The following is a 19,730-nucleotide window of genomic DNA, read 5'->3' as shown; positions in this document are numbered from 1 at the left end:
CTTAAAAATTTTGTTTTAGCAATAGAAAAGTCTGAAACTACTTCTGAACATACCTGTCAACTCTGTGGTGGTTGGTTTGATACTAAAATTGGATTATCAAATCATGTTAGAGGCCACTTGAAGAGACTAGGAAAGACCAAATGGGATGCTCACAAATCTCCAATCTGTGTTCTGAATGAGATGATGCAAAATGAAGAAAAATATGAAAAAATCCTAAAGGCATTGAATAGTCGTCGTATTATTCCTAGACCATTTGTGGCTCAGAAACTTTCTTCAAGTGATGACTTTCTATCTCAAAATGTTATACCTCTTGAAGCGTACCATAATGGCCTAAAGACTGAAGCTCTATCAGTGTCTGCATCAGAGGAAGAAGGGCTTAATTTCTTAAATGAATATGATGAAACAAAACCAGAACTGCCCAGTGGAAAAAAGAATCAGTCTCTTACACTGATAGAACTTCTTAAAAGTAAAAGAATGGGAGAAGAAAGAAATTCTAGTATTTCTCCTCAAAAGATCCATAATCAGACAGCAAGAAAGAGATTTATTCAGAGATGTGTTCTTCCATTAAATGAAGATAGTCCATTGATGTATCACCCACAAAAAATGGACTTGACTATGCACTCAGGTAAGAGTACATTTTTGGCTATCTTGTATATGATTTAGGCAAGTTTAATTATATGTTCTTTAATGGAATATTCGTACAAAATACTCAGAATCCTCTTTTTAAGCTACTCTTTTGCAGAATGGATTGGTTATTCTCTTTCTATATAATTCATCAGTTGATGCTCAGCACTGAACTCTGTGCCTCGTTTCTTGATCTCAGTGTAAGGTGAGAGTAAGTGGGAAAAAAACTGCAAAAAAAATCATACACACAAAATTTGCTATGGCTGTTGAATGGTTATGGATGGTAGGCTATTGGTGTTTAAAAATAATAATAATAGTGAAGAGGTAGATATTGCCTTATTTGCCAGTGCTCCAAAGTGACATGTTTTCAAGATTTAGCTATTGCTTTTTCCCACCACTTGCATGAAAAAAGAGTCTTTAAACTGAATGGATTGGTGTCTTGTTGCACAGGGTGATTATCTCAGAACACTTTCCCTCCCCATTTCCTCATTGTGGGATGGTTTGGTTTTGGAGGATTGTCTGAAGTATAAAACCTACTCGTTTGGGCTTTTTAGACTTTATGGTGGTAAACAGACAATTGAGCTTGATGCTTTTGCGCCAGTAGCTTTTCTTTTACAAACGCATGTTTTGTGTGTGTTGGGAAATGAAGCTGCACATAATACAAAGCTTTTATTTGGTATTGCAAAGTCTGATTTATTGTTTTACAGTAGAAGAATTCTAAGTGTCTTTAGGTTGGTTTTTGGAGGTTAAGAATGTTGAAGGTTCACTTAGGTGATCTCATAATCAGAACCCTAGGTTGAATGTGTTGGAAGTAATGGTACTTGGCTACTCGGTTAGTCATGAACAAGATTATGTGAGGTACTGTTGACTTGTTTACCTTGGGCAGATGATGGACTATCCTACGTGTAATGCAGTTTGTAATGCAGTTTTGATTTAGGGCAAGGTTCCTTGTACTGCACATGATGTGAAATTTTTTTCTCTTGTATGATCTAACAGTTAGTAGGGCTCTTTTGAACGGAGAGAGTCCTTCAAGGTCAATAACTTTCTCTTGGAAGATTAGCTGTATTTCCTGAGATGCTGTATACTTGAGAGAAGGAAGTACATTTGTGGAAGTACATTTGTTGCTGTTGCAGTCATGTGGAGGAAACTAATGGAAGCATGTTGACGAGAGAGAGTTGTTGGAGAAGTTATGAGTTTTTCTTATTGTTTTCTTCCCAGTGATGACTGACTCAACTGTTAGCTTGTTGATCATTTATTTAGCACAAAGATTTTAGCAAAAACTTTAAATCATTAACTTTCATTATTGATTGCGCATTCAAAGTAATGAACATAAAGTGCCCTGAATAAAATGTTGTGTCTAACAGCTGTTCAGCGGTGTGTTTTACCACCTTTTCTCCCAGCCTTCATCAGAAAGCCTAATTTAGTATCAAGCCTTTTACGGTTTTGTGGGTAAAACACTTTAATTACCACTTTGTCAACTAGACTTTTTAATTCTTTTTATTGGTAGTGTTGTAAGCTTAACTTCCAACAGAACTGTGCTACTCAAATCACAGGATTGTATTTTAGTAGGTTTAAGAAATGATCTGCGTAACACAGAAATCTGCAAGAAAGTGATAATAGCTGTTAAGTCCAGGAAGCTGTGAGGTTCAAGTCGTCCTTCTTCCATCTTTCCAAACAGCATGGGTTGGCCCTATGTACTAACAACAACTAATAGTTAACTTGATTTCCCCCTCCTTCTATTGAGTTAACCTAATTCAATGAACGTTTTTTTAAGCCATCTTTATTGTGGTACATTTCTACACACTTTAAAGCTAAAAAAATTTCACTTTCTGAAGTGAGAACTGGATTATAGTTTTCTTTTGAATGATAGGTATGCCTGTGAAGCTTAGAACATGTGTGCATTGCAATACGACGTTTACAAGTGCTGTTAGCCTGTCCAACCACTTACGCGCTTATGCACGAAAGAAGAGCGCTGGACTTTTGACTGGTACAGGTATGTTTGAACAGATATCACAGCAAGTCTGCTTGATACAATTTTTTTCCTCACCAGATTGGTGTTAATTCAAATGATAGTTATACCTTTCTTTAGTAAGCAGCAGTTGAGTCTGAATACACTTCAAATTTCAGCAACTTGTAAACTATTAGATATAATTTAAAGCAAGTTATTCTTTTTTATTGGCTCATACAGATTTAAGGGGAAAAACCCAAAAAGAGATGTGGAACTTCTGAGTCTACATAGCTCCTATTGATTTTTAAATTCCACTATTTAAAACTTTTTTTGTTCAATTCAGTAAGATACCTCTCTTTGATTTAAAAAAAAAGACACTTCTGATTTGCAAATGCTTTACTAAAAAAAAGGAAATTATAATAAAGTTTCAAATATAACTAAAGAAACTAGTGAGTTTTCATTAATCTACATCAAACTTTTGAAGCAGCAAATCTCACAATGGCGATATGTTGACAGTTGAATAGGTTCTTCTCTAATGTCCCCAAGTCTTACTTAAGACTAATGAAATTGATAGGCACCTAAGTGCTAACATGCACATTTCTGTGTTATTTTTGGTTGGTTAGCCCAGCCTTGCAGATACCTCTTCATACTGCTTATCTGTGAAAATGTTATTAGCTTACTCATGTAATATGCTTCTTACACCCTGGAAAATGCTTTGCTCTGTCATTTGTAGTCTTTCAAGCTGCCCTGCTTCAGCAAGTTCCATTTCTTTTGCATCTGGAAATAATACTCTTTTCTAAGCAGATTTGCATAAATCCTTTTGCCCAGAATTCTCTTGCCAGTCTTTTTTTTTTCCTCTTGGTCTTTTTAGATCACTGCTTCTGCTTTCTTCTAGTTGCTATTTTCCCAGCCTTCTGTGATCTTCCTCATGTTCTATGACTTGAACTCAAAATGTTCTTGATGCCAAAGTAGCATGTGTGTTGATACTGGTGTCTGTCATTCTTTTGCTTCTTTATTCTTTGACTTGACATAAAATTCACTATGGATGACTTGATCCTTTGTATTAAAAGGAGATAGTGGGTTTTCTTTTACAAGATTAGTCCTCCTACTGTGGGGTTATATATTTATATATTCTCACCCTCATCTAGAGGTCCTTTCTTAGATTTTGTATTTTAGAAGAAAGGCAACTGAAAATTCTTAATTTAAGGTGGGATCATCTTGGTGAAAACTGAATAAATGAGAGAATAATCAGAAAGCACAAGGACCCCAAAAAATGGTTAGGCCTAATTGAGACTTTGGAGGACTTAAGGAAATGATCCATTCTGACTATACAAAGAGATTATGCAAATATTCAATAAGCCAGGATTTTGCCACTCTGGATTTTATTAGTACATTAAAAAGTTTTACTTCATCTGAAAATTCTTCAAAATGTAGGATTAATAGAGTGTTTCGAATAACTGTTAAACAATGTTTTCCTGAAAACTTCATTATCGGAGAGACCGGTAATATAATTGGCATATATGCTCGGCTAGAAAGGAAAAAAAGACGGCATTGCTTTTTAAAATACCACTAGTGAAAAGTTAAATGTCAGAGATGTTAATAAAAACACACAGTTTGTCTTTAGCAGTGCAAGGCAAAGGGAAGGAAAGCGAGAAGCTGAAGGAGTCCTGGGGTGTTTCGATATGCAGTATGTGCTCTAGAAACCATAAGATGTGCACTTCTCTTGGGAGTTCTGAAACGTTGTCTCCTGATTTTCAAAATGTTGACCCATAGAGCTACACAGAAGATATGTTTAGTTTTGCTAATTTTGTTTTGTTTCTCAAAGGGAATGAATATGTATAAATTCCATATGCTTCCTTCATATCACTATCACTAGTACAAGGCCATTAATGGTGGGTTCCTGGGTTTTTAGAGTCACCAAATCATGGGAGCAACAAGTGTTAGTGATGGTCTCTGGATGAGTTTAAAAAAACCTTTGGTAATCAGACCTATCACAATGCAAAAGGAAAATGGATAGAAGCAGAACCTCCATAAAGATGTTTAAAGTTTGTGTTTCTACTTTCAAAGCAGCCTTCATTCTGGTACATATTTGTTTGATTTATTTATTTGAAAAGCAGAGTTGGAGAAGGACACAGAGGGAGCATGAGATCTTTCATCAGCTGGATCACTTCCCAAATAGCTGTAACCAGGTCTTCCACATGTGCACAGGCACTTGTGCCAATCTCTTCTACAGCCAGTATGGGATACTGGTGGTACAAGTAGCAGCTTAGCGTGTTACATCACAGCACAGGCCCAATTCATGTGAATTTTGAATGGTATGATCCAGTCTTGAAAAAGCTTAGATACCCCTCTCCCCCCAGATTAAATTGTAATGGGACATTGGCCTTAGGTGAAGAAATGAATAGCTGTTGAAAAGAAGAGGTATTCCTTTTTCTAATAAAATATTGCTCTAACCAGCCTAAACACTTTTCTTAAAAAAAAAAAAAAAAACCCTTCTGTTTCCTAATGTATTTATTTACTGTTGACACAGATACTTCTTGTGTAACAATTATCAATCTTTTTTAAGGTCACTGACCTTGTTGAGAATTTTATGAATATTTGAGGCTGCTTTGCAGAAGCATGCACTTTCTCATCCAAGTATAAAAATGTTTCCATCTATAGGATCTGCATGGGAAAGCTGTGGATCTTTCCTGTAGTGGAAAATCAAGAAAAGAGAGGTGCCAGCTACAAAGAACACAGAACTAGGAATCAGAAGCCCTAAGAAACTCTATTTTGTTTGAACAGAAGGTGATTGTGATGCAAGAACTGTGTATATCAAAATAACTTCTCTGGCCACAAGTATTAATTAAAATATAGCCTCCCAAGTGTTAGTAAAAAGATTTATAAAGAAGAAAGTAGGGAAGCTTTGGAATTGACAGTGAAGGGTGATTGCTGTACTTGGGATAATAGTCAAAATAGGAAATTTCACAGAAAAAATTTGCCTAGAACTGACATTCAGATAAACCGTTTGAACAAGTCACATATGTCTTCTGATACAGGTAACTTATGAAACAGTTTACTTTTTTCTAATGGATCTGTAGTGAACTTCCATTTGTCCTATATTGTAAATTCAAGGCAGACTTCTTATTTCACGAATTTATTCCAGTTAGTGAAGACTGCATTATTAGGAGGCTTGGTTTTCAGATTTTCTTCTCTTTAGATTGTTTAACATGCTTGAACAGGTTTTTCCTGATTAATTTTATATACAGTCTGTTAAGAACATAAAATTTTCGTGAAAAATCAGAATTTTCATGGTATAGTTTATATTAAATGCCTTTGACCTTTATCTTAACTATTGACTTTTTGTGTTTAATATCTTAATTAAATGATATCTTTTTAAATCCTGATATTATTAAAAACAGCATATTAAGTTTATTAATATAGTGACTGTATAAAATGGTTTCACGTTATTGTCCCAGCAGGGTTTTGCTGTCTTTATTTTACACTTATAAGGGCTATGGATTAGATAAGTTACGTGACCATCCTGACTATTAAGATTCCCAAAACACTAAAAGTATTACGACCTAATCTGTAGTTCAGAAGAAAAAAAAATTGATGTTAAAGTTATAGTGAATTTTGACCACGTGAGAAAAGGGAAATAAAGTCAAAACAGAAAATGCAGGAAAATCTGTGTAAGCTGAATGATGGGATTTTTATTTCTTGGAAAGAAGAAATAATGCTGACATTCAGCATTTTTAGTGGGACTCTGTTTTATCTCTTGATTCAGTATAAAAAGTGGCTTTTAGGGCCCGGCGTGGTGGCACAGTTGTTAAGGTCCTCGCCTTGCACGCCCGGGATCCCATATGGGCGCCGGTTCTAATCCTGGCAGCCCCGCTTCCCATCCAGCTCCCTGCCTGTGGCCTGGGAAAGTAGTCAAGGACGGCTCAAAGCTTTGGGACCCTGCACCCACGTGGGAGGCCTGGAAGAGGCTCCTGGCTTCGGACTGGCATAGCATCAGCCATTGTGCTCACTTGGGGAGTGAATCATCGGACAGAAGATCTTCCTCTCTGTCTCTCCTCTCTGTATATCCGCCTTTCCAATAAAAATAAATCTTTTTTTAAAAAAGTGGCTTTTACATAAACATATAATTCCTTGTTCACTCCTTCATTCACTACCATTTTATTTGTTTTCATTAACAATTAATTCATGGGTAAGCAACATGATTTGCTTCTCGATGAAAAGTTGCTGTCTGCAGATTGAAAACACTTAGGTACTTATATTGACTAGAACTAGCAATAGTGATATCTTGGAAAGCATAACACTTTCGTGATAATAGATGAATTTTCTCATTTTATTTATGTTTTTATTTAAAGATCACATTTAAAAAATAAAATACAGACCTTTGAAGTGTAAAGTAAATTGGATATTTTCAATTGTTTCTTTTAAATTAATGAAAAAAATAGTTTTGGGGCCCAGCATGATGGCATAACACGCCAATCCTCTGACTGTGGCACTGGCATCCCATATGGGCACTGGTTTGTGTCCTGCTTTACTTCCTAATCAGCTCCCTGCTTAAAGCCTAGAAAAACAGCAGAGGATGGCTGAGGTTCTTGGGATCCTGTACCCATGCGGGAGACCCAAAATGAAGTTCTTGGCTTCTGGCTTCAGAAAAAACTCAGTTCTGGCTGTTGTGGTCATTTGTTGAGTGAACCAGTAGATAGAAGATCTTTCTCTCTCTGTAAATCTGTCTTCCAAATAAAAGTAAATATACTTTTAAAAAGTACATTTACAAAACATACTTTTGTATATGTAAATATATTTGGGAAAGGTTTCATTTTTTATCTTCAGAATACTTCTTAGTAGCATTTTGGAAATAAAGCACAGTTGTTGCTATTGTACAACTCAAAAATGACTCACCTATCATAATGAAAGAAAGAAAAATAGTTTGGCTTTTGGAGGGCGGTGAGGGAGTGTGTGGACACCTCTCCAGCAGAAGGAGGTGTCGTAATTCACTCCTCCGTTTCGCATGGTAACCAATGAAGTCCGTTCGTACATACAAAAAAAATTGATACTATAACCTTTCTGTCAAAACCACTAATGCAATATAGTTACCTCACCTTATTTAAAATTAAAGTCGGGGTCTTATTTTTCATGCCGTTCATTATTAAGTGTAACAGTAGATTGCATGTTACTGAATAGTCCTTTGGCTGTTTTGAACTTTAATGATACATATTCAATAGACGTCTATAATAGAGTCAGGTGCTTCGTGGGATTGTAAACCAGGAAGAAAGTCCTCCCTGGATTGTGAAAAGTACTTTTTTTGCAGTAGTAGAAAGGAAAAAATACGTTTGAAAAGCTTTCTGATATGCATTGATTACCTGTTCTTTGTCTGTGGTGTTTTTAAAAAGTGTGTTGTTTGTTTCAAAGGATTACATACTTTCACAGTGCAAACTCAGGGATTTCCCGTTCTGCCTCCCCTGCTGATTTCCCTATATTATTACAATAGTATAGTCTCTCAGCAACAGTCCCAAATACATCTTCCTCTTATTTAAGCATATCCTGACATTGCTGGTATAGACAATGATACAAAAACCAGCATTCCAGTGTCAAGGTATATTTAGCAATTTCATTGGGAATCATTCTTTTGTTCAGTAATAGAGATACATACTGTAGTATATCTTCATTTCATTGTATACTTGCCTCCATCATACAGATCCTCTAGATAAATGTATGTATATATATGCTTACCTGTATTTCTGTTGATCTTGTATTTTGCATACAGGTTGCCTAATATTGGAGAGAACGTGTAATATTTGTCTTTTGGTTTTGGCTTAATTTACTGAGCATAATGGTTTCTAGTTGGGACCATTTTGTTGCAAATGGTAGAATTTTATTCTTTTTAATGGCTGAGTAGTATTCCACAAAGTAGATGTACCACCATTTCTTTACCTCTCCTAATAAATAGAGAGATAAAATAAATATTTAAAAAAGAAATTTCAGTGAGACCCTGAACTTGGATAAGAACAATTTTAGGAAAAGGAAAACATGGAGGGGAATAGCATTTGTAGTTCAAAGAGTGATAAACTTTAGTTATATAGAGGCTTGGGCAGATGGTAAAATCAGAAAGATGGGGTTTGGCAATTTGGATACTTCCTAAAAATTTATGATGTCATTGAATTCTTCTAAAATAAGAATGAAAGGATTATATTTTTTAAAAATTTATTTTGATTTAGTTGGAAAGGTATATTCAGAGAGGTGAAGAAACCACAAAACCATAAAAAGCCAAATTGACTGGGACCACGTACCACTGACAGATTTGCTGTTGCTTATTGTGAGCTGTAATTTGACAGTGAATATGTTGGACATAATTTTAAAGTGAGGGGGTTTTCTTACTTAATCTTATAATCAAGAATGATTAATTATTCTACATCTAAATTGGTATTTTAGAAATCCTAAGATTTTAGAGAGCCAGGTTACACTTAAGTAATTATATATACAAATTATGAAACAGACTCAGTCCTAGAAAAATGATGTGTTCATAACAAATGCTTATTTTGCTTTAATAAAATAGCATGCAAGTCCAACTCATCTTGAAAAGAAAGGAAAATTGCTTACTTCCACAGAGAAGTTGATGATACTTCTACTATCTTATCAACTTCTCTTGGGCAAATAAATGATTTGTAGGTGGGTAGTTAATTTATTTGGGTTTTGGCAAGTCTGTAAAACCAGTTTGTCTCTAATTTTTATATATAAGGATATTAATGAAATATCATTTGTGTCCAGCGTTTGTCTTTATATCTTGATATAGTTGCTCAAATAGTCTATTTTAAAATTAGCAGAGAGGCTTTGCAAATTGTTCTTCTGCTGAGTAGCTCCAACTTGAAATAAAAGGCTGCTTTCATTTGCTTAACTCTCATCTAAACCAAGCTTGTATGGCTGTGGCTGTTCTTAGCTTCTGGTTCCTAAGGTAGACTCAAGCTCTTTGCCATTGCTAAAGCGAAGTGCAGCTGCTTTGCAGAGTTGCAACTCATTCTCTTCTTTATATTTTTAAATGCAAAACCATGCAGGATCTAGTTAACTTTTTCACTGATTATTATGTGATTCTTGGTTAAATATTGTGATTTTTTTTTTAAAAATTCTTTTATTTTGGTAATCTTTACATAGTTGATTAAGGCACAACGGGTCAAGGGCTACAGGAAAGTTAAATATCGTGTTTGTTTGGTTTTTTTAGTGGGTTTTTTGGTGGTTTTTTAGTCATTGGGAGTTGAAACTATAAAAAAAAAAATTTTTTAAGATTGATTTTTTATTTGAATTTTACCCAAGGAGTAGAAGAGACAGAGGTCTTTCATCCATTAGTTCACTCCTCAGATGGCCACAATGGCCACAATTGAGCTGATCAGAAACCAGAAGCTTTTTTCTTGGTCTCTGATGTGTGCATAGGTGCCTAAAACCTCAGGCTATCCTATGCTACTGTCCCAGGCTGTAAGGAGAGAGCTAACACAGAAATGCAACATTCACAGCACGAAGTAGCACCTGTGAGGGATACTGGCACTTGAAGGCAAGAGATTACCTTGGAAACTTTAAAGATTGAAGGAAGTTACTTACAGCTCTGAAAAATTAACAGGCTTTTGATGAAAATATTTTTGAGCAATGATGGTAAGAATGTTTCTGAAGTTACTAATTGTATGTGCCCAGTTCCTGATTGGACGATAAGAACACTGCTTTTCAGAACAACTAACCACATTAACTGCTTATCTTGGGAATTTATGTTAGTATAGCTAATAGAGCAAAGGATTTTTGTTTGTTGGAATAGAGGGATTTTCTCCAATTTTAATGCATGGTAAAGAATAACAAATTTTCTCTACTGCCTACTTACTTTATTGGACAAGATATTAAGGGTGGAAATGAATGTAGGTACTCAGGGCCCAGACCTGACTGAATAATTTACAGTGTAGTGTAAAATGAATAAGTGTACCCTTTAAGATTAGTAAGAATTTTAAAGTTGCTATAGCTGAGCATTAAACTGAGTATACGTCACTATGCTGCCATAGGCTGAATGTTGATATTTTGTGCGTAAGAAAAAGTGTAGTTGAAGAAATTAAAGTTTAGGTTCTCAATAAATGGCTTCCTTTATGTTATAGACTGTTAACATGGTTTTTTAAGCTGAGGGGGAATGGGTGGGATTTAAACATTTCTGATCCTTGTTCAGTTGTGACTCAGGGAAAGAAAAAAAGAAAACAATATTTGTATAGTCTTATTTATACTTGAAGCTTATGAGCCTTGAAGGTTGGATTTGAGTTTGTCTCACACGTGTGTGTTTGTGTTAAAACATGCACATCCTCTTCCCACTTCACCACTGGGGTCTCCACTACCAGCTTTTTAGTGGTGGTAGATTAATGATTTGTGTGGTCTTTCCTGTTGTTTTCCCTAATGAGCTCCTATTACCTACCAGACTCACCGGATTGAAATTTTCATGTGTTGGGTATTAACTGTATTAAGTGGGACCTTGTAGCAGTGATTAGGCTGTGCAGGGCCTGCGTTATAAATAGATGAATGCAGTGTGATGAGTGTGCTCTCAAGAAAGAGTTCACCCTCTTCCCCCATGTTATGAAGCAGCACAAAGGCCATTGCCACTTCCCAGCCGCTAAAGCCATGAGCCAAATAATCTACTTAGTCTGTGATGTTCTGCTGTAGCAGCAAAAATTGGACTGAGATAGATTAGTACCAAGAAGTGGAGTTATTGCTGTTACAAATATCTGAAAATGTGGAAGCAGCTTTGAAACTGGATCATGAATTGAGGCCACAAGAATTTGAAGGAATAGGCTAGAAAAAGTCTGTATTGCCATGAATGGAGCATTAAGGGCTCAAAGGCAGTAGAAAGAGCTGTAGGAAATGTATGAATCTTCTTAGAGATGACTTAGTGATTTTTAGCTAGTATGCTTATAGGAATATGGATAATGATGACAATCCTGAGTTAAGCCTCACATGAAAATGAAGAGCAAGATTGCAGAGACTGGAGTACAGACCATCTTTGTTACACAGAAATGTTGCAAAATTGTGCATGTGTCCTAGAACTTCATAGAATGCAGAGCTAGATGAACTAGGATTTTGGGAAAGAAATGTCTAAGCAAAGTATTCAGGATATATAGAACTGTTTTTGCTAAGATGTAGAAAAAAAATTAAACTGGAATTTACAATTAAAAGAGCATAATGGAAAGATTGGTAATATTGGCAATCTGGTCATGTAAAGAATGTTAGAAAATAAGGTTATAGCCAAGCAATTGATTGCTTAAGTATCATGTATCAAAGGAGGTCAGATACTATTCATCAAGACAGTGGGAGAATTGAAAGTACTGGTGTTTGAGACTACCCTTCTTAATACAAGCCAAGAGCTCCAACGGTGCAGAATGGTTTCGGGCCAGTGACCATGCACAGCACTGTCTCTACCTTGTTGGTGAAGCAAATACTAGTGCAGCTTGACCTACACACCAGGAAATAGAAGGTGGTAAGCCTTAGCAGCATCCATGTGATACTAAGTCTTCAAACTTGCAGAATGCAGGAATTTCTGGGACGTGGCTGCTTTGACCTGGAGGTCAGATGACGTTACAGATTCCTTGAGGGCTCAGGCAAAGACTTGCTGCCCCAGGGGCAGAGCAGAGTGCCTCTACTAGGCCTAGTTTAGAGGTAGAACTGCTACTCTTGCATTCACACTCTGACAAGACCTACTGGAAGTCTAGGAGTAAGTTGGGTTGCTCCTGAGACTCTGGAAATGACGGACCACCAGCATGCAATGCTAGGAAAGGAAGACTGTAGGCACAGCATAACTTGACGGAGGTGAAGCCGTTGGGTGGGAGAGGGCTGCGCAGTGATTGACCTGTGGTCCGAGACCCCTCCTCAACCTGCAACCTTGAGTGTCTAAGATGTGGTACATAAAATGAAGAAATTAGGTATTAATGTTTTCCTTGTTGAATTTTGGACTTGCTTTGGACAAGTTACCCTCTTTTTGACTGTTCTGTTGAAAGGAAAATTGTATTTTGTGTGTTACATCGTTGTAGTTTGAAAGTAGGTAACTTGTTTTGATTTCACAGGCTCACTATTTGGAGGAAAGTCTTCTTAGGGTGATTGCTGCCTTGAGTTTCACCCATATCTTATTTAGATGCAACTCTGTAAGGAGTTATGGCTTCAGGAACTAATGTATTTTGTATATGAAAACATGAGTTTTGGAGATGGGGGCAGAATACTGTAGTTTGGAAATCCAAAGCTTATGTTTACGTTGTCATGTAACAGCATCAAGAAGATGGTGATTCTTAGGTGGTTAGATCAGGAGGACTGCCACACTGCTGAGCTGATGCTATTAAGCTAGTGATGGGGGAATGGGTGGGTTCCTGAAAGTTCTGCTGATGTCCTTTCTCTGCCTCACACATACTGGCTTACTCTTCTGCTTTGTTGTAATGCAGCACATAGACTATTTGCAGTATCTTATGCTGTGCCTCTATGATTTTCCCAGCCTCCAGTACTGAGAGCCATATAAGCTATTGTTTATGATTTACCTAGTCTGCGGTGTTCTGTCACAGCAGCAGCAAACATACCCAGAGCTGGCAACAACCAGTTAAGAACAGCACTTTAAAGAAAAAAAAAAACAAGAAGAGAATGATTGAAGATGAAAACTTTTTTTTTTTTTTGGCCAGAAAAGTGTCGGGTATTTTTTGGCAAAATAAATCTTCGTTCTCTGAAGTCAGCAGAATAGTGATGGATAAAATGAAGTCTTTTGAGGCCATTATTGAATATAAGGGACAGAAAGGTGAAAAAGCAAAATATTCTATTTAATAGCAAAGCCAAAAGTAAATTCTTGTTCTGCCATGTGCAAAACTAAATAATTACTCAGAAAACAGACCAAGTGGTATGTGCTGCATAATGTGTTGATCTGCTTTTCACTGTATTTCATAGCATTGAGTTGTGCAGTGTTCTTTTTGAGAACTAAGACTATTCTATTTCTCTGTGTGACAAAACAGCTATCTCACTAAAAGATATATTCTGAAATGTTTGTTCCTAACTTTACAGCTCAAATCGTTCTCCAAAGAAAACATTGTTAGTAACAATTTAGGTGCTTTATAATGTAATAAGGTAACTTAAAAATTTTTGGACAGTTGATCACTTGAACAATTTGTGGCACCCCAAGTAGGCACCACAGGAAGACGTGCCTTGCTTTCTAAAGAGCAACTCTGTCCATGGGGAAAAAAAATAATTTCTAGAACAGTGTTTTATGTCCTTGTGTTGTAACTCTAGAAGCAATGTTGGATTTAAATACTTTGGATTGTTTTCATTTGTTTTGTGATTTTGACCATAATAAGTAGTATCCTGCTAAAAGGGAAGGCTTTATGATAAAGTTATCAATTTGGTGGATTATTCATGTTTAACTTTGTTAAACTTTTGGCTGCTTATTAAATCTTGATGAGTTGTGAGTCTCTGAATGTGTTACTGACATTTTGTGTCTAGTGTTCTAGTGATGATCAGTACAGCTCAAAATAAAACTGCTTTTCCTTCTAGATACACTGAAACCCTGTAAAGGAAACAATTGTGTAACAGCAGAAAACAGTTTGTGCGGTTGGCTTCCTGTGTAGAGGATAGCCTATGGATGCTGCATTTGTATACCATATATACGTAACAAGTGCTCATTGTTAAGCAGATTTTTATAATCCGGTAATGGTGTAGGGAAAGCTGTTACAAAAGTTGCTCATTCTACTTACTTAAAAAAAATAGTAATAATATTCCTGGGAGTAAGGAATTTAAAATTAAGATCCTGGTGCATTTAGATCTAGTTTACGAGTTTTTGTCTCAGGTTTTTTGTATCTTATGGAGAAGTTTTCCAGTATTCTCAATTCATGAGATGCCCTACACATTTTTGAGATCCCAGGTGCTAATCCCTAATTAGCAGTTTATCTGCTGGCAGAGTTGTCCTGCTTTCCAAAATTTCTGTACCCTTAAATAACTATCACAGGAACTGTATCATTCTTGTCTAGACTCAATACAGCATCAAAAATCGGAAAGTTCTTTTCTCCTTTATTTAAGTTCACATTTTCTGAACCCTAGGAATCAGTAAAAGTATCTCAACATCTAAATGTAACATAGGTACTTTTAACTAAGGAAACAGTCTTGCACACTTCCTCATGATCCTTGCCTTTCTCCCTCAGTTTGCCTTGCCCCACCCCAGTCTGGGGGAGGGGGTGGTGAAAGGTTTTTTTCAAAATGTATTTCTCTTTATATCTTACTGTAATTTACTTACATTTTAAAAGGAGTTGAATACATTGTGGCAAATTTGAATGCCATCAAGGTCATCAAAGGTGGATTGCATCTATCTCCTAATGTACCAAATGCTCACTCTAGTACATATAATTGACAGGAATTTTATATGGTTTACTGTACGGGTGATTAGAGTAGCTGACATCTAGTAGTATTTACCCGTTGATGCATTAGTCTGAGAAATCACTGCAAATTCGCTTAAATTCAAGTTGCTCACCGGAAGAGATAGGGAAAGTAAAGGGCTGATTGCAGAGCACATGATGCCTTGCTCTTCATGCTAGTATTGGTCAGTAGTTTGCATTTGGAATAATAAAGAGTACATGACTGCAGCAGTGCAAATGATGTTGCCTTTGTTACGTAGCAGAAGAGATTATATTCATGTGCTGTCTAAATGCTAGTGTCTAAATGACTTCAGTTCTGTTTTATTCATTTTTTACTCCAGGAGCATTTGTTGAATTTGTAGTATGTATCAGGTTCTTGACTGAAATAACTTACAAGAATTTTGCAATTTTTCTATCCCAGATTTGGCCTGGTTAGCCTTGAGACACTCATTCCTTAAGACCTTAATTTGAATTCCAGCAGTTCTTGTTATACTCTTCTTCTAAGGAAAACCAAAAAAAGACTTTGACTCCTAGATTTTACTTCCAAGCAGATAGATGATAGGAAGCTAAAACCAATGGCTTGAATGACATATTCCTCACGGTTTTTAGTTTTCCATGTGGCGTTTCTACCACTATTGCCACTTGTCCACTGTAGGGAAGTATGTTTACTGGTTTTATAATAGTAGCATCTATTCTTTGTGGAATCTGGACTTTTAACAACTCATTTCACAGAATCATTAAATAGCCAATTCCTATTCTCTTTTTACTTAGTATTTTTCCAGGGGATTTCACCTGGCAGGATAAGCGAAGAAAAGCCGTTTGGGTAACTCTTCAATGACATTTGTATGCTTCTCCCTTGGATCACCAGATATAAACTCTTATATTCTCTTCCTGCTAATGGACCAGCAGCACCCTGGATTACTCTCATCCCTTTGTCCAAAGAAATGCCATAGCTGTATTCAACAACCCATTACATGTTATGTCCATTCCGTTTCTACTATTAAACTTACCTAGTTTTTCTTTATTACAGTTATAGAAAGTAAATGATTAAGGGAAAAAGTAATGAAAAAATTTAAAAACAGCATTAGCATTATGGTATACTTTGATATAAAAATATGTTCTCTTTTTAAACCATTTGAAAGTAAGTTATTGGAGAAAAATGTCAAAGGAAGTTAGCATAAGACATTGAATTCAGTTGTAAATGTTTGTGACATAATTTTCTAATGAAGCCTGTGTGATTACACAGCTATACAGATAATACAATACACGTTTGTGTTTTAAATTGAAAGTTGAAGTTTTGGTTTTTTTGCCCTTTTAAGAAGTAAAGGACCAGCATATAATTATAAGAGCTGTTTATAAATCAGCATGAATGATTTTTTTTGAAGTTACATGACTGATACTATCTTAGTGAATTTCAAATCAAGTGAGATATACTTAGTGGAGTAGTAAACAGATACAAACAGTGGCTTTAAAGATTTAGTCAGATGTTAAAATTATGTGTGGTTATAAAAGATTACTTTTACTGTAATAATTGGCAAATTCAGTAGTTCCAAGTTACTTAGATTTTTCCAGTTCTGGTTTGGCATGGTAAAGCTCCATTTGAAATGGGCCATGCAGAACAAATGTATGAGGATAATGTTAACACTGTTAGGGAACCAGCTGCAAGTTAGTGCATGCCACAGGGAATATGAAAACAAATGCAGACTTATTCTAACTTAAGTGGTCTGACCTTCTCTAGAAATAATGTGTTTGTATGTTTTGAAATATATAAAGAACGTTAAGTCTTTCCTTCCCTTTTCTAGCTTTAGATTGTAAGCAAAAGAAATCAAGGTCAAGATCTGGAAGTAAGAAGAAAATGCTAACATTACCTCACGGTGCTGACGAGGTTTACATTCTCCGATGCAGGTAGCTGACTTTATTGCCATATCTGATCAGTGATGTCAGATTTTGCTTTGAGCCATGGTAGCTATTTTACTGGGAAGTTTTAATTTGTGGTGGAGGATGTATATTCTCAACATTAGGTTACAAATGAACTTTTGGAAGCATTTAAAAATTCAATTAGGTATGCCCATAATGTTATTTTTCTTCAAGCAACAATCAAAATTTTTACATCAGCCAAACACCGTAATTTATGAAAGCAACTTTAGTTGTGTTTTATTGATTTGATCAGTTTAATTATTTTGCTATCTTGAGTTTGTGCTTATAGGGAACATATTTTTGTTCTTTCTTCTTCACATCTCCTTCCATATACCCTATAGAAACATCCTTAGAAACAATAGAGTTTAAGAAATTGTGAATTTGGGAAAGGTCTTTCCTAAAGAATGACCTATTTTAGAAGAGTGGTTGTTGTAGGTCAATTAAGGTTTATAGGTATTAAAACCAGTTGCTTTTTTTTAAGTTATTTGAAGAGCAGAGTGAGCCAGAAACAGAGATGCACCTTGTCCACTGATTAAGTTCGCTCCTGGAAGGGCTGCCATAGCCAGGGCTTGTCCTGGCACTAGGAACTCCATCCAAGTCTCCCATCGGGATGGCAGGGGCCCAACCACTTGGACCATCCTCTGATTCTCTCCCAGGTGTGAGCAGGGAGCTGGATCCAATCTGGGACACAAACCAGCACTCCAGTGTGGAATATCAGGATTACAAGTGGCAGCATCACTTGCTGCACCACCTACTTTATTAATGTTAATCTAATAATGTTCTTGCTTCAGCAAAGATTATTGAAGTTTGGTATAGCTGTTAATAAATTGGGAATTTGAATGTTGAAGTAAGACTTTGGATTTATTTAAAGAGTGTTATCTCCAGTATATGGTAAATTTGTTCCTTCTGTTGAGAGATTTTATGTGCATTGGTTTTAAATAAGGGGAATTAATCATGTTAAGAGAATTATACCAACTTCTTCTATAGGTTTTGTGGCCTAGTCTTTCGAGGACCATTATCTGTTCAGGAAGACTGGATTAAGCACTTACAGCGACACATTGTAAACGCTAATCTTCCACGGACTGGAGCTGGCATGGTGGAAGTCACATCACTACTTAAAAAGCCTGCCTCCATTACAGAAACTTCATTTTCTCTACTAATGGCAGAAGCAGCTTCATAGAACCAGGAAACCTTTTACATAGCAAATTTGAATTGGATGTAAATTTGAAATTCTTTGTCTTTTTTTTAAGCCACATTAAATTATCCGTTTACTAAAGCAGGAAAATGGGGAAAAGTGAATTCCAGTGACATCAGAGCAAATCAAATGCTTAAACAGTAAGTAGTCTATATATTTTATATAGGGTGGAAGATGTGTTTTTAAGGCTTATTAAGTTTTGTTGGCTAACTGTGTTTACTCAGTACGAGATCAGTACATGTAAGCAGCCATTTATAAAACTGTTGGACATGGATTTATTGAAAATTATGTTTCCTTCAGTGTTATCAGAATCAAGGCTCTGTTTGTTCCCCACAAGACGTACATAGAAAAATAAGATATTATATTTTGTTTGTATGTATTTAGTGTTTTGTATAATACCAGGAACTGCTAACTAAATTTACTCAATTTAGGGCATTAAATATCATGTACTTCATAGTTTGAGACTGTTCACTCAAATAGGGCAGAGTATTATTCTATCTAGATGTGTAAGTGTTTTTTTAAAATCACATGGAATGGTTTTTTTTATACTAAAAAGTGGAGGGAGATTTGTTTAAACAAGTATTTCTAAAAGAAATATGTACATAGTCCTGGAAATTATTTGTGGTAAGGAAATATTCTTTACTCCAGTTGCATTTCTCAGACAATAAAGTGGTGCATCCATGCTACCTCCTACTTTGTCAACAAAGATGCTATTTACCCTTTACATTTTTGTATCATAATAGATTTAAAAATCTAATGTTCTTTATTGCAAGACATCTTTTTGTTAACAAATTTGTTTCTTTTCAATGTTTTACCTAAAATTTGACATGCTTACAGGACAGTTTGCCTCTTACTTTATTTAACATTGTAGAAATGTAATTAATAAACAATGCTCACTACACAACTTAGAATAGGCTTTCTCATTTATATTATCTTCCAAATTTAATCAGTTAGCAAAACTTAATACACCGATTAAAATATTTCTACATATGATGAGAATGTTTACAATTTAAATTTTAGAACTTGTTTTGGATGTGATTATATGTACAAAAATCGTGTAACACTATGCTCATGCTAAGAACCGACATAACGGAATTACTGAAATAAATGTGCTGTGAGGAATGGACTATATGGTGCAGGTGTCTTGGTCATGATAAGTTGTGATTATTCTTTTAAAGTCTTTCCAAAAACAGGTTAGTTCTTTTAATCTGAAATCATATTCTTTTGCAAATAACAGTTTTTGTATGCAAGCACCATTTTATCTCATGTAGTTTGGCTAATATTATAGATCAACCAAGGATATGCATTGATATACTTTTCTTCGTATGTAAATAAAGTTAACAACAGTTAAAATAAGGAGTATTTTGGTAGAGTATATACATACCTCACTGCCAGTGAAGTTGCTTTCTATGATATATCCTTACCAGAAAATTATCTAAATAAAAGAAGACTTAAACAAAATGGTAATGTCTATAATGTGAAACATTTATTTTTATTATTGGCGGAAATAGTCCACTTGAACTTGTGTTTCTTTTTGATCCAAATTGTTTCTCTTTACCAAGTTATTATATTCACAGGATTTTCTCCCCTTTCATGATTAATCAGACCTCTAAATCCAGAACTGTTTTCAATCTGAAATTAGGAGATTGAACTCCCATTTCCAACT

The 19,730-nt window shown here is 35.6% G+C and overlaps 1 protein-coding gene across 7 annotated transcripts in view; it reads left to right on the top strand.

The window, feature by feature from the left end:
* ZNF644 (zinc finger protein 644) overlaps window positions 1-19,520 on the top strand; it is an 83,249-nt gene extending 63,729 nt beyond the window's left edge. For 2 of the 7 annotated variants that reach the window (XM_040998430.1, XM_040998431.1), the window contains exons 4-7: window positions 20-625; window positions 2,495-2,617; window positions 16,755-16,857; window positions 17,857-19,520. In XM_040998430.1, coding sequence (XP_040854364.1) covers window positions 20-625; window positions 2,495-2,617; window positions 16,755-16,857; window positions 17,857-18,049 — 1,025 coding nt within the window. In that variant the 3' untranslated portion in view covers window positions 18,050-19,520. Of the gene's footprint in view, window positions 1-19; window positions 626-728; window positions 3,708-5,233; window positions 5,307-16,754; window positions 16,858-17,856 lie in introns of those variants that run through there. The other 5 variants (XM_040998433.1, XM_040998432.1, XM_040998434.1 and 2 more) reach the window with 5 other exon arrangements.
* The last annotated feature ends 210 nt before the right edge of the window (window positions 19,521-19,730 follow it).

The sequence above is a fragment of the Ochotona curzoniae genome, unplaced genomic scaffold (assembly GCF_017591425.1).
Source record: "Ochotona curzoniae isolate NIBS_2020 unplaced genomic scaffold, NIBS_Ocur_1.0 scaffold_1037, whole genome shotgun sequence".
Lineage (NCBI taxonomy): Eukaryota > Metazoa > Chordata > Mammalia > Lagomorpha > Ochotonidae > Ochotona > Ochotona curzoniae.
Note: the sequence above shows the minus strand (reverse complement) of the source record. Positions and strands in the feature narration are given on the sequence as shown.